At 39.7% G+C, this 15,892-nt stretch overlaps 1 protein-coding gene across 1 annotated transcript in view; it reads left to right on the top strand.

Annotated features, from left to right (window-relative positions):
* Positions 1-15,892, top strand: part of cep112 (centrosomal protein 112) — a 557,597-nt gene that overhangs the window by 194,095 nt on the left and 347,610 nt on the right. The window contains exons 11-12 of the mRNA XM_088000744.1: positions 4,601-4,719; positions 10,655-10,798. Of these exons, the coding sequence (XP_087856870.1) occupies positions 4,601-4,719; positions 10,655-10,798 (263 nt within the window). The remainder of the gene's footprint in view (positions 1-4,600; positions 4,720-10,654; positions 10,799-15,892) is intronic.

Below are 15,892 nucleotides of genomic sequence, written 5' to 3' on the forward strand. Positions count from 1 at the left end.
TCTCAGTTTGAAATAATTTACGACAAAGCTATTGCTGCAATTCCCTAGATTAACAGTTAGCCTGATTGTCAAACTCCCAATAACCAGCAGGAAGTGACTTTTATTTCCTCTTCTGCTTCTGTTTAATGTGTTGTTGGATGAAGGTATCATGTTACAATGTTAATTGAATCTCTTGCATTATGTTTTAGTTGTATTGTGATATTTTAAAAATTTACCTGATTAACGCTGATCAACAAACTTCAACTTGTTGATGAGTAATAGGATCCTCAGTGAAAAGCTAAATTTTGTTGCAAGATTAATGAAGTTGAATCTTTGAAGTACTGCCAAATCACAGTTATATCTTCAAAAAATATGAATCATATAAAAATTTAATTCCTTCTCATGTAAATATATTTTTGGTACTCCACGATGAACCTTGGCTTTGATCTTTGCACTTCATTAAAGGGACACTTGGCATGAAATAAACTTCAGCATTGTGCTGGTGATGTAAGGGTAGAAATTCCATGACAAAATTTAAACCGTTATTGTGGCCTTCATTGACTATTTCTTTGGCTTATATGGCAGTCATAAAATTTTGCATTCATATTGTGTTTTTAATGTATTAAATACCAAATGGTGCTTCACAGGAGTGTATATATTATTATCTGGCTCCAAACTTAAATGTGTTTGTTGCCTGACTGTGGAATTTGTAACATGCTCTCAATCTGATTGATGAGCACCTGAATATTATACATGTCCCTGGTTATTATTATTTCCATTATTTTACTATAACAATGACAATGTAAAGAGAATTTGGAATACTACCTGGCATATGTTAGTGTCAAATTAATTGAAATGATGTGGAGGTGCCGGTGTTGGACTGGGGTGGACAATGTTAAAAATCACACAGCACCAGGTTATAATCCAACAGGTTTATTTGGGAGTACTAGCTTTCAGAGCACTGCTCCTTCATCATGTGACTAGTGGGGCAGGATTACAAGACACAGAATTTATAGCAAAGTCTTTATTATATAGTTATTTATAGAATTTATAGTTAAGTCTTTCATCTTTCAGAATGGGTTGCAGTTTTCAGTATATTAATATGTAAATCCCAGAACTTCTTTTCAGTCACATTCTTGAAATAACTTAAGGTTTTAATTTTAAAAGGTGATATCGCAGCTCAGACAATGTATTAAAGGTATGAGGTTAGAGTCTGCCTGTATCCCAATCTTGAGTCAGACTGGCTCTGTTTCCAAAGTAGGAATTTATAAAATGTTATATGAATTGACTGTCTGCATTGACTACCTGCAGCTTGTGTGCTTTTTGAGCAAAAATAGAATGTATTTGCAAATACAATTCTGCAAATGCAAATTCACCCCATAGGCTGATATATGTTGCATGTGTTTGTGAGTGCATGAGAGACTGTGTTTGTGTGCTTGGTAGAGTGTGTGCATGAGTGTGATGGAGTATAAGCCTGTGAGAGGGTGTGTGAGAGGGGATGAGAGAGCGCGTGTGTATGAGAGAGGGTCTGCTTGCGTGTGTGAGTCTGTGTGTGTGAGAGAGAAAATGTTTAGTGTAGTGGAATCACATGTAGTATTGCGTGAATGCAAGGTCCCTGTTGGGCCACTGTCCCATTGGCAAGAACAAGCTACAACACAACAGTCGCCAGTCAGGGATGTTCCCTTCCAGTCGGGGAACACTTCAGCGGTTAGTGACATTCAGCATTGGATCTTCTGGTGACCATCCTCCAAGGCGGACTTCGGGATATGCAACAATGCAGAGTGGCTGAGCAGAGGCTGATAGCTAAGTTCAGCACCCATGAGGATGGCCTCAACCGGGATGTTGAGTTCATGTCACACTGCCGGTGGCCCCGCTACACTATACGCTCTGTCTAACGCACACACAAGCACACATACACATGCACCTTTACATGCTCTCACACTTATGTAGACCCTCTTTCATACACACATTCCCTCTCAGGTGCATGCACATACACCCCCCACACCCACGTGCACACCCTCTCACAGGCTTATACGCCGTCACACTCATGCATACATTCTACCAAGCACTCACTCACTCACACACGCATCTGCGCACGCACATATACACACACATATATATAAACGTCTCTGGGGTGAATTTGGAGAATTGTATTTGCAGATACATTCTATTTTTGCTCAATAAGCATACGACCTTCATGTAGTCAGTGGAGGCAGTCAATCCATATAATATTTTAGAAATTCCTTCAATCCATTCTAGAAGACTTAACAACAATCTAGGTTTATTCAATATATTGTTTTAATTGCATGATACTGTGATTTTTTGCTATAAATTCTGGTTTTTATGATCCTGCCCCACTAGTTACCTGATGAAGGAGCAGCCCTCTGAAAGCTAGTACTTCCAAATAAACCTGTTGGACTATAATCTGGTATTGTATGATTTTTAAAATTAATTGAAAGCAAACTTTCTAGCAAGTGGATCACCCAACTTTTTTCTTATGTTGTTCCTCTCACTTCCCTTTTTATTTAACCTCAGTATCTGCACCTGAGGGGTGATATGGATGATCTGATGGCATATGTCCCTCACCAGCTGTTACTCAGGTTGAGTGTTCCTCTACCCAATGACTGACTGTCTAGTAACTGAACTGGCTATCATTGCAAGTCAAAGGTAGTTAAGGTTGGGCTGAACTCCAAGCCCTCTGAATTGGATTTTGATTGGCTTGTCCTACCTGCTTTTTGTTCTTAGTTTTTTATCTGTTCAAACTTTGAACTATTTATAAATGTACTTAGTACAGTGGTGCTCATTTGGTAGAACTTGTTGATGCTGAATCCTATAAATCAAATTTAAAGTAAAAGGTAAGTTTACTTAAAAGACAACACAGCATTGAAAAAAAAACCATAGGTATTTGACAAAAATAGAATGCATGTTCAAATGTTAATGTATTTCTGCTCTCAATGTATTCCACCATGTGGCAAGAGGAATGTTACGAACCAGACCAAAGCCCCTCAAAATATTTTAAGAAGGTAGCCTTGACCCTAACTTTTCTTATTTTTAAAGGCAAGCGTGAAGTGCCTGTTCTAGTTGCAATGCGATGAGTCAAATTACTCGATATTAAGCGAAACACAATTTATTTAAACACCGTAGTTAAAATACAGCCAAAGAGAGTGGAATTTAAAATAACTTAATTCAACTGGGAAACTTAACAGAATAGTAGATATAGTAACTATTATTAATTAACTGTTGCTTTCATATGTGCCTCACAAACCTTATTAAGTTCTTTGAGAAGATGACCAAACAGGTGGATGAGGATAAAGCGATTGTGGTGTATGTGGATTTCAGTAAGGCGTTTGGTAAGGTTCCCCATGGTAGGCTATTGCACAAAACACAAAGGCATGGGATTGAGTGTGATTTAGCGGTTTGGTTCAGAAATTGGCTAGCTGTAAGAAGACAGAGGGTGGTGGTTGATGGGAAATGTTCATTCTGGAGGTCAGCTACTCGTGGTGTATCGCAAGGATCTGCTTTGGGATCATTGCTGTTTGTCATTTTTATAAATAACCAGGATGAGGGCAGGTTGGTACATTTGCGGATGACACTAAGGTTGGTAGAGTTGTAGTTAGTGCTGAATGATGTTGTAGGTTACAAAGGGACATAGCTAAACTGCAGAGCTAGGTTGAGAGGTGGCAAATGGAGTTTAATGCAGAAAAGTATGAGGTGATTCACTTTGGAAGGAGCAACAGGAATAAAGAATACTGGGCTAAGATTCTTGGCAGTGTAGATGAGTAGAGAAATATCGGTGTTCATGTACATAGATCCCTGAAAGTTGACACTCAGGTTGATAGGGTTGTTAAGAAGGCATACGGTAAGTTAGCTTTTATTAGTAGAGGGATTGAGTTTCGGAGCCAGGAGGTCGTGCTGCAGCTGTACAAAACTCTGGTGCAGCCGCACCTGGAGTATTGCGTACAGTTCTGGTTACCACATTCTAGGAATGATGTGGAAGCTTTGGAAAGGATTCAGAGGAGATTTACTCTGATATTGCCTGGTAAGGAGGGAATGTCTTATAGGAAAGACTGAGGGACTTGAGGCTGTTTTCGTTAGAGAGAAGAAGGTTGAGAGGTGACTTACTGGAGACATAAGATAATCAAAGGGTTAGATAAGGTGGACAATGAGAGCCTTTTCTCTTGGATGATGATGGCTAGCTCGAGGGGACATAGCTTTAAATTGAAGAGTGATAGATATAGGACAGATGTCAGAGGTAGTTTCTTAACTCAGAGTGTTAGGGGCATGGAATGGCTTACCTGCAACAGTAGTAGACTTATCAACTTTAAGGGCATATAAATGGTCATTGGATAGACATATGGATGAAAATGGAATTGTGTAGGTTCGATGGACTTTAGGTTGGTTTCACAGGTCAGCGCAACATCGAAGGCCGAAGGGCCTGTACTGAGCTGATATGTTCTATATTTTCAGTGAAGGGTTTTCCCTTGTAATACTGTTTAATTAAAACAAGTAGAAAATGGAACCAGAGGCACTCATACTGCGTCTAAAAGGTCACCTCTGGGGTGTATAGCTTTCAGCATTGCTTTAAATAATACATTTGATCCTTTATCCTATGTTTTAACAGTTCAGAGTCTGGTTCGTGAATTGCAGATTATTCGAGAAAGTAAAGAGAAGCAAATTGTTGAGTTGCAGAAGATGACTGAACAGAGTGCTGATTCTTTAAAAAATGATTGGGAGAGAAAGGTAAGGGGTTTAAAACATTTGAAGATTTGAGTTGACTTCCATGTACTGTTCTGATATTTTTACCTCAGATTTAGGCATAAAGTTTCTGGGTCTGTGATTGGGGGACACTGTGTCTCTTGATGTAGACTCTGATCATTTTCAAATGTGTTTGGTTTTGTGAAGTCTGTAAGATAACCCATGAATTACAGCTTGATATGATATTTATACAAGGGGAAAAATGCAAGTGTGTTATCTCTTTCAATCCACAACTTCTGCAGGTATTTCTTCCCACTGAAATTTGAAGTAATGCGGATGGAAATTTTAAATTAGAGATTTGAAAAATTGGGAGACAATGAAGGTGATCAAGTGATGGGTGAATGACCCTTACTTGAAATTGGAATGCAGATAGGAGAGTTTGAATAAACTGTTGTGTAGACCATTGAAAGTGATTCCAAAGTGACAAACCATCTGAATTAACCTGAAATTGGCCAAAAGGGTGGATGGAATTGGTGACAAATATTTGGATGGTTGCTTTGAATTGTGCCTTGTCAAATATTTATTGGAAAGCAAGCTGACAACAATCGTAGAGGAGAGGTTAAAACAGGTGGAGGAAAAAAAGATTGGGAGCCTTAACACCTTATATATGATGAAAGCTTTTGAAAGCTTTTGAACAGTGTTTTGAAGGAAAGCTCTGTGTTTGAGAAAGGGGAGGAGTGGAGTGTGAAAGATAGACCCTTGTGAAATCTTTGCAGTAATGATGCAAAGGTATAAGGAAAAGCCATTATAGGTAATAAGACCCTAAGAAGTAGGAACAGCATAATGTCATTTGGCCCCTTGAGCCTGCTCCACCATTCAATAAGATCACAGCTGATCCGACATTCCTCATGTGCACTTGCCTGCCCTTTCCTCATCACTTTTGATTCCCCTAATGATAAGGAATATGGCATATCTCAGCATTAAAAGTCCACAAGGACCCTGTCCCCACTGCTCTCTGTGGCAAGGTGTTACAAAGACACTCAACCCTTAGAGAAGGAAGTATTCCATCTCAGTCTTAAAAGGTGTCCTTTACTTTGAGGCTGTGCCTGCTCTTCCTACACTCCCATAAGAGGAATCATCCTATCAGCACTTACTCTGTCAATCTACATAGGACTACCATAATTCTCAATGAGTTCACCTCTTGTTCTTTGAAATTCCAATGAGTAGAGTCCTAACCCGTTTAAGATTTGCTTATAAGACATTGTGTAGTTGACCTAGTATTGTTGCAGTAAGCCTTTCCTATTCTTATATTCCAATCTCCTTGAAATAAGGGCCAGCAGTCTATTAGCCTTCCTGATTACTAATTGCATAGCTTTCTGTGTTTCATGCACAAATACCCCAAAGTCCCTCTGTGTTTCAGTTTTCTGCTGCTTTTCTCCATTTAATTAATACTCTTTTCTTTTGTTATCCTTTCTCAAGTGAACTTATCATTTGCCCATGTTATACTCATTTGCCAACCTATTTTTGTATTTTCTACATATTTTAGATACAGATAGCTAGAATCGTACAGCTAAGAGTGGAACAAAACAAATATGGTCCTAGTGAATTGAAGGACAGTGAAGAGATGTTGGAGGAGGATGAAGGGTCAATCATGCTGAAGGCGGCAAAGAGAACGGGGATGATTTGCTGTGGTTGCAATTATTTAGAGTTTGATTTCTGTCTTTAGTTAAAACCATTCAAGCTATGTATCAAGACCAGAAACCTGATTAGAGAAATTAAGTAATGTGTTATGGGAAATATGCACAGTTTGGTAGGTGCCAGCATATTCAAATGTTCTGGTTTAGAAAAGATGGAGGGGCATAGTCATTTGCAAGGATTTAGGGATCAAGAATGGAATTCATGAGCAGTGGATTGATTTTGTTTTAAATAAGGGTATGGGACTAGAGAAATAATTTATAATGTCAGCTACCATGAGGACAAGGAAGTGCAATTGGGTATCCAGTAGTTTATTTGGAACAGTATTAGTAGAGTAGGAGGTGGCTGTCATGGAAAATGTGTGAAATAAGTTATGATAGAAGGTATTGAAAGTTGTCAGTTCAAGGCTTGACCTAACCTAGTTACTTGGAATCAGCAAGCTTCTTACATTGTGGTGTCGGAGAGAAGAGTTTTAGAAGAAAAGGCAGCTAGGAAATATTGTTGTTCTTCACGGTGACCCTGAAGTAGTGATTAATTTTGTTGGGGGAGAGTTGCATGCAATACACAGGGGATACTTGAACTTGAAGGAGGAAAGTCAGGGGGTCATGTCAGTGGAAGGACGCGAATGAGAGAAAGGAACGATTTTATTGGTAATATGGACATCAATAATTGTAGTGATGGAATGGTTTGAGCAAATTAGATTTACTCACTTTACTTTCTAAATTTATTTGTTAATGGGATGTGTGTATGATGCTCCTTTTGTGGGACTTTGTGCATAAGCTGCTTAATTCTTTATCATGCATAACAGTATTTCAAGGTCATCCATTATCATGGAGACATCCTAAAGGTGCTAAGTAAATGCACGAGTGTGTTGCTTTCTTTTTCCCTTGCTCTATCTGTACCTTCTCGTACAAACTTTCATTCATTTGTCACTAGTCTCTCCTGTAAACAAACATTGTTTACCTTACTGTCTGCTACTGTAGACAGGAGTTAACCTTACTGTCTACTACTGAAATTTGACACTAATCTTCTGGTATCTTGATAGCAAAAGACACTTTATTTCCTGAAAGTTGCTCAGAGATCACAGAAATGATGTTGACCTGGATGGGAACTTTGGACCAGACTGACAGTATCTGGTGCCGTAGTCTCATCTGCCAGTTCTGAGGAAAGAGAACAGTCCTCCTCTCCACCAAGACAAACTGACTACACAGCGTTCTGGACCTCTGGAAAATCTTCAACTCTGCATTTGGGTTGGATTCTTCAGAGCATGCTGACACACTTAATAAATGAACAAAAATAATTGAAGGATAAAACTGCCCCTAAATCTTGGCTAGCTATAAATGCACCCTAAAATCCCTCCAAACACCAATTTCAACTCGCCCTCACCCCAAGCTGAGTAGCCCTGACACCTGAGCTATCTTACCCCCTCAATTTTATACCCACCAACTGTACTTCTCAATCGACCTGTCCCCTGCAACCTGTAGCCCTTCACCCACTTGGCAAATTATCCTCTTACTCACCTCATACCCTATCCTCAATCTTTGAGGAGAAAGTGAGGTCTGCAGATGCTGGAGATCAAAGCTGAAAATGTGTTGCTGGAACAGCGCAGCAGGTCAGGCAGCATCCAGGGAACAGGAGAATCGACGTTTCGGGCATAAGCCCTTCTTCAGGAAAGGCAGTCTGTGCCTTGCAGTCTGTGCCTTGCAGTCTGTGTGCTGAATGGAGATCCACAAAACTGCTAGAAGAGAGTGTTCCAGAATTTTGATCTAGTGACATTGAAGGAATGACATTTCCAACTCAGTACGATGAATTGCTTGCAGGGGAACTTGCAGGTGATGGTGCTCCCATGTATCTACAGCCCTTATCCTTCTATATGGTTCAAAGTTTGTGCGAAGATTTGTAGCTCGGGTGCTCGTTGTTGTGGTTCTGTTCGCCGAGCTGGAAGTTTTTGTTGCAAACGTTTCGTCCCCTGGCTAGGTGACATCATCCGTGCTTGGGAGCCTCCTGCGAAGTGCTTCTTTGATGTTTCCTCCGGTGTTTATATGGTAGTGGATGTGGGTTTAGAAGGTACAAACAGTTCTGCTATTACACATGTTTCTTCAATGTGAATTGGATTTAATGTGATTGAAGAGTTTAGAACATGAACTTTCCTTACTTGTATAGCCTACAATGCAATTCTGACTCCGTTAATTTAAATGGCGTGGCTATTGCACAATTTTCTTATAATGCAAGATCGCGCAAGAATGGAACTATCGCATTGAGCCTCGGTGAATTTCAGCAGTGCACCTTACAGAAAGTACGCACTGCTGCTACTGAGCATCAGTAGTGCAGGGAGTCAGTCGAGTTGGCTGCTTTGTCCTGAATAGTGTTACTCTTCTTGACAGCTGTTGGAATTACATGCATCCAGGCAAGCGTGGAGTATTCCATCACACTCCTAATTTGTGCCTTTGGAGATTTAGGGTATGAATCTGCTGTTGTAGCCACTAAAATTATATGGCGAGTCCAGTTCAGTTTTTTGTCACTGGTAACCCACTAGGGTGTTGACAATGGGGTACTTGGTGACAGTAATGGCATTGAATAACAAGAGATCGTGGTTAGATTGTCTCTTGTTGGACATATGGATGCGTCTTTATACAAAATGGGGCATCATTTCAGTGATGATCCAGTATGCTGCTGCCTGTATGGTTTGTCGAGCCACTATTTTTATGAAGACTCCTGGCTGGGAGATCGCACCAGAAAATGCCTAGAAAGGGAAGTAGATACCTATTTTTTTGATTTCAGTTGGATATTGGCATTCTGATCCAAATCAGAATATTTGGGCTTTATCTTAAATCATGACCATCCTGCATTATGTGAAATGCACATTGTAATTTTGTGCAATTCCACAATCTCCCAGAAGGTCAACTGCTGTACTTTCAGCTGAGATGAGGCTAGTTGTAAGCCAATAAGTAAGTTTCCTTAAATAAAAATTCAGAAAATTAGATTGGTTCCTGTATATGTACACTTGCTGATTTGTCCATGTGGTATTTGCTTTTGCTAGATGTTCTAAGTGCATCCAAGCAAAGATCTTGTAACATCGTCTCCTATGAGCCTAAGCACTTTGGAAGAGTTTCTACATATCATACAGGAATAAGGCAGAAACCAGTTATATCCTATATAGTACATGGCACAAGTCTTTAATTGTATATGTGAAAAACCAGGTATATAGTTTAGGATGCAGGTCAGCCATGATTTCATTAAATGGTGGAACAGGCTTGAATGACTGAATGGCCTGTTCCTGATCCTATGTTCAGTTATGTGTAAAATTTCCTTCAATCCGATTAATGTAATACTTTGAATGTAGTCATTAGAAATATTTTAATTTCTATTTCAGATTGAATTCAAACGTCGTGAAGTGATGTTGCAACTGTACAGGACTTTGGTTAGGCCACATTTGGAGTACTGTGTGCAGTTCTGGTCGCCTCACTTTAGGAAAGATGTGGAAGCTTTGGAGAGGGTGCAGAGAAGATTTACCAAGATGTTGCCTGGAATGGAGAATAAGTCGTACGAGGATAGGTTGAGAGTGCTAGGCCTTTTCTCATTGAACGGCGAAGGATGAGGGGTGACTTGATAGAGGTTTATAAGATGATCAGAGGAATAGATAGAGTAGACAGTCAGAAACTTTTTCCCCGGGTACAACAGAGTGTTACAAGGGGACATAAATTTAAGGTAAAGGGTGGAACGTATAGGGGAGATGTCAGGGGTGGGTTCTTTACCCAGAGAGTGGTGGGGGCATGGAATGCGCTGCCTGTGGGAGTGGTAGAGTCAGAATCTTTGGTGACCTTTAAGCGGCAATTGGATAGGTACATGGATGGGTGCTTAAGCTAGGACAAATGTTCGGCACAACATCGTGGGCCGAAGGGCCTGTTCTGTGCTGTATTGTTCTATGTTCTATGTATTTCATGCAGGATGGTGACAGAAATACCAGTATCCCTGTTGTAGTGTTTCAAAGATGCTCAATGTTTTGGTCCTAAATTTTCTCTTGCAAACTTCACCAGACTTGTAAAGTACTGTCAGTATCTTCAATTGTTTTTTGTATTCCTGGCAGACATGCAGACATGTTGTAATTTGTTTGTGTGGTTGCATCTATCCTCAAGTGACCACAGGTTGTTTTCTGCATTAGCTATCCAATAATTAGATTATAGGGGACAGTCATAAAACTGTTTTTTGGTGCTGTTAAAAACAGTCATCAGATTCAGTTGATATCTGTTTGCACATTCTTTATTAATAAATATATATATTACAGTTACACAATATTGTAGCAGAACTGGAGCAAGAGAAATTTGAACTGCAGAAGAAACACACAGAGAACATTCAGGAAATCCTCAATGACACCAACTCACGCCTTAGCAAAATGGAGACAGAATATGCCACTCAGACTAAGACCACTGTAAGTAACTTTTTAAAAAACTTTAATAAACTTGACAATGTTTCATTAACAGTCAATGTAGTGCTTAGGCTTCACTTAGAAGTTTCTAGAGTAGAATTCTTTTCAGCTTGGGGAAACACTCAGAATGAAAAGAATTCCTTTTTGGTGGCAGTTTTGAAGATGTCTTGGTGGAAGCTACATACGTGAAACAGTTGCTTCTAAAACTGGGAAATAGTTTAGAATAGTTAATAAATACATTGGTATAATAATGAGTTTAGTTTTGAAGTTCCAGAACAGCGGTGTTTGCTTCAAAACCTGAAGGGGTTATTTGAAACTGAGAAATGCCATGCTCAGTTATATGAAGACTCAAGGAAGAGGCTATCAGATCCTCAGAACTGCAAATTTAAGTTTCTGTTAAGTCAAATTCTATAAGTGATAGGGAAGAGAATTCCCCCAGAGTAATGTAAAGGGTGCTATTGGGATTAGTTGACTGCAACGTGTTGTATATGTTTTAAAATCTTTAAAGTTGCATTGCCTGTAAAGTTTAATTTATCCTATTTTATCCTCATTTCTTTTGTGTAATAAACTTTAATTTTATTGTTGAAACCAAATCTACAGCATTACATGTTTGTATTTCAGTGAGAGACCACTTTGTCAAAGCTAAAACTATAAGAATGAAGTAAACTTCATTCACAATATTACTCAGTTGTATGGTAGGCAGAACATAATTTTGAACTGATGGCAGCATCCCATTAATGGAAACGATCACTTGCATCACCTCCGCATAGTAGCAGTGTGAAGACAGCTTGCATAACGTGTCATTCAAATTTTTTAATTACTGTGCTGTTGCAGGATAGTTTGAGGTAGATTGGATACTTGAGCGTAACTAGTCGCTTTTGTAAATTTGAGTTTGTGTGATACCAAATGAACAATGGTCTGATAAAGATAGACACTGTCAAAATAGCTTTGATATGGTCTATTTCTGTGTCAAGGAATATGTTCAAACGTTATACTTTATTCAACTATCCTGCTGCATAGGGAGCTGACAGTTCCCAATGGTTTTCTCCATGCCAATGCTTCATCAATTAGTACTGCTGATGAGTGTAAGACAAAATGCTTCAACAACATGTCTTTATTTTCAGCAATGTTCGATAACTATGTTGGTAAGTAACTATTGCACTGTTTACAGGGTATCCTCACTTAAAGTTGAGCTGAAAATCACAACTTTAAAATGCAGCATTGTTTCCCCTCAGGTATCGGAGTTAAAGCCAGGGTTAAGTTCCTGACCATAAGACATAGGAGTGGAAGTAAGGCCATTCGGCCCATCGAGTCCACTCCGCCATTCAATCATGACTGATGCGCATTTCAGCTCCACTTACCAGCGTTCTCCCCGTAGCCCTTAATTCCTCTAGACAACAAGAATCTATCAATCTCGGCCTTGAAGACATTTAGCGTCCCGGCTTCCACTGCACTCCGTGGCAATGAATTCCACAGGCCCACCACTCTCTGGCTGAAGAAATGTCTCCGCATTTCTGTTCTGAAATGACCCCCTCTAATTCTAAGGCTGTGTCCACGGGTCCTAGTCTCCTCATTTAACTGAAACAATTTCCTAGCATCCACCTTTTCCAAGCCATGTATTATTTTGTACGTCTCTATTAAGTCTCCCCTTAATCTTCTAAACTCCAACGAATACAATCCCAGTATCCTCAGCCGTTCCTCATATGTTAGACCTGTCATTCCAGGGATCATCCGTGTGAATCTCCGCTGGACACGTTCCAGTGCCAGTATGTCCTTCCTGAGGTGTGGGGACCAAAACTGGACACAGTACTCCAAATGGGGCCTAACCAGAGCTTTATAAAGTCTTAGTAGTACATCTCTGCTTTTATATTCCAACCCTCTTGAGATAAGAGACAACATTGCATTCGCTTTCTTAATCACGGACTCAACCTGCATGTTTACCTTTAGAGAATCCTCGACTAGCACTCCCAGATCCCTTTGTGCTTTGGCTTTATTAATTTTCTCACCATTTAGAAAGTAGTCTATGCTTTTATTCTTTTTGCCAAAGTGCAAGACCTCGCACTTGCTCACGTTAAATTCCATCAGCCATTTCCTGGACCACTCTCCCAACCTGTCGAGATCCTTCTGTAGCCTCCCCACTTCCTCAGTACTACCTGCCTGTTCACCTAACTTCGTATCATCGGCAAACTTCGCTAGAATGCCCCCGGTTCCCTCATCCAAATCGTTAATATATAATGCGAACAGCTGTGGCCCCAGCACCGAACCCTGCGGGACACCGCTCGTCACCGGCTGCCATTCTGAAAAAGAACCTTTTATCCCAACTCTCTGCCTTCTGTTAGACAGCCAATCCTCAATCCATCCCAGCAGCTCACCTCGAACACCATGGGCCCTCACCTTGCTCAGCAGCCTCCCGTGTGGCACCTTATCAAAGGCCTTTTGAAAGTCTAGATAGACCACATCCACTGGGTTTCCCTGGTCTAACCTACTTGTTACCTCTTCAAAAAATTCCAATAGGTTTGTCAGGCATGACCTCCCTTTACTAAATCCATGTTGACTTGTTCTAATCAGACTCTGCTCTTCCAAGAATTTAGAAACCTCATCCTTAATGATGGATTCTAGAATTTTACCAACAACCGAGGTTAAGCTGATTGGCCTATAATTTTCCATCTTTTGCCTTGATCCTTTCTTGAACAAGGGGGTTACAACAGCCACCTTCCAATCATCCGGAACCTTTCCTGACTCCAGTGACTCTTGAAAGATCTCAACCAATGCCTCTGCTATTTCCTCAGCCACCTCTCTCAGAACTGACAACAGTTTTTAGCTAGAAAAGGCAATGTACAAATTGAGTTACTGTACCATACATGAAGCACTACATATTTCTAGCTGAGATACTCAAAAAAATGAAAGAAACGCTGCAGTCAAATACCAGGCTTCTTGGTTGAAGAGGAGTCTTTAAAGACATTTTCAGTGCAGTACTGTATAGGTACAGTATAAGTCCACAATATTAGTACAAATGCAAACAGGAGAGAAATTTTAAACAAGCACGTTTACCACAGTCTCTGATCAGAGAACTACTTCTTTAGAAAAAATGTTGCCTTCAGGGCATTAATACAATGCTAAGAATTCTAATATCATGATCAGGGGCCCCTGTTACAATGACATGAGAAGTGCAATGATGCAAGATGGATCAGGAAGTAATAGACATTAAAATGAGGAATGGCATTTTAATAAGGAGAGAGGGCATAAGAAAGAAACAAATTAAAAAAAAACTTTAAAAAAGGTTTTAAATAGGAACTCGCTGTACTGGCATTTTTTGTTTGGCTTATTTCTTAAAGCATACAATTTCTGAAACTCGTTAGATTTAAATGAATCCTTTACTCACCAGATATGATGAGCTTGAAGTGAAATCATTACCATCATTTGCTGTGTTAAATGTTTTTTCCCTTTCATAAGTGAATTAAGCTGCACTGTGCTGTGAGTTGATTGATCTGACATGGAGTAGTAAACTGTATATGTAGTTTAAATTATTTTGTTAGTTTGAATAACTAATCAGTGACTTTTGATTTCTGTTTTTTTTGTGAATATCTTGTAAAGTGGAAGTTGATTAATCCAGAGAGTAAAGAATGTAAACTTTGCATCATTTGAAGAGTATAGTATTGAAAAAATTTCACATGCAGCACATGTCATACCTTACTTAAAATAAGCAAGGATTAAACATTTCCTGTCAGCAGGCCTGAATTTGGACCCATCAAAAGCAGACTGATTCCATTGCGCCACTTAGGATTTAATAATTAAACACTGCTGAGTTCAGGGAATGCTTTAAGATGAAAGAACATTCAGTCACTGTAGATTAAATCGTTGTCCAGACTAACTTTATTTCCTTCACGAAAGAAAATCCAAGTTGTTGATGCACATAATCAGTGTGAATAGAGTAGCATTAAAGCAATGCTGTCTCATATTTGTGCACAAGTGTAAACGTACTTGAACTTATTGAGATTTGACTGAAACATATCCAGACCTGACACTTGCACTCTCCCCTTAATCAATGCCAAGCACACGCCATTTCCTGCTATCCGATCATGCGCCTTACTCACTTATCCTGTCAATCAATAAAATTATGGCTGATCTGGTTGTGACCTTAACTCCACTTTTCTGAATATCGCCAATAACCCTGATGTTTTTGTGCATCAAAGATCTGTCGAACTTGGCTTTGAATATATTCATTGACCCATCCTCTGCTGCTGTCTGTGGAAGAGAATTCCAAAGCCTCATGACCCTCTGAGTGAAGAAATTCCTCCTCATCTCAGCTTTAAGTGGGAGACCTCAATTTTTTTTTAAACTCTGCCCCTTAATTTTAGATTCCTCCATAAGAGGAAAAATTGTCTCAGTATTCACCTGGCTAAGCCCCTCAAATCTTAAGACCTTATGTTTCAATGAGTTCACCTTTCATCTAAGATCAATGGGTATGGACGCAACCTGCCAATCTTTCCTCACAAGACAATGTCTTCATCCAAGGAATCAACCTAGTGAGTAAACCTTTTCTGAACTGTTCCCAATGAGTCATTTGGAAACAAATTAAATAAAGGAAGTGAACATGTGTGAATAGCACAGGGGATGGTAGGTAAGGAAAGAAGAGATACAAGCGTGGAATGCTGGTAAAACAGACACCAACAGTCAGGAGCCTGTGACAGAGGAAAGCAGTTTGACACCATTGGTGCATACTGCCCTGTAGCTTGATGTTTGGCATAAAATATTATATTCCCGTTCAACCTCATGCCACCTCCATTTCCCATTGTCCTCACCCCTCTCCTCGATAACTATCCTGAGCCTTATGAATATTTCGAACAACACCCTGACAAAATGAATGTGCAAGGTATAGCTCGGACCTTGAGGTATTAGAGTCTCTACTGAAGCTAGATGATTAACAAGTATTGAGCAGAAAGATCAAATTATGTTCTTCAAGTGAAAATAGAGATGGGTAGCCCTGGTTTAGCACCCATGGTGAATTTAAGTCAGAAGGTATATAAAATGACCTCCCAAAAGGTCACTGTCATTCCCTAGTAAAACTGATGATTTCTGATCCCTCCAACGTATCTA

Source organism: Chiloscyllium plagiosum, unplaced genomic scaffold, assembly GCF_037043375.1.
Source record: "Chiloscyllium plagiosum isolate Xiang-an unplaced genomic scaffold, Cpla_swu_hap1 HiC_scaffold_25, whole genome shotgun sequence".
Classification (NCBI taxonomy): Eukaryota; Metazoa; Chordata; class Chondrichthyes; order Orectolobiformes; family Hemiscylliidae; genus Chiloscyllium; species Chiloscyllium plagiosum.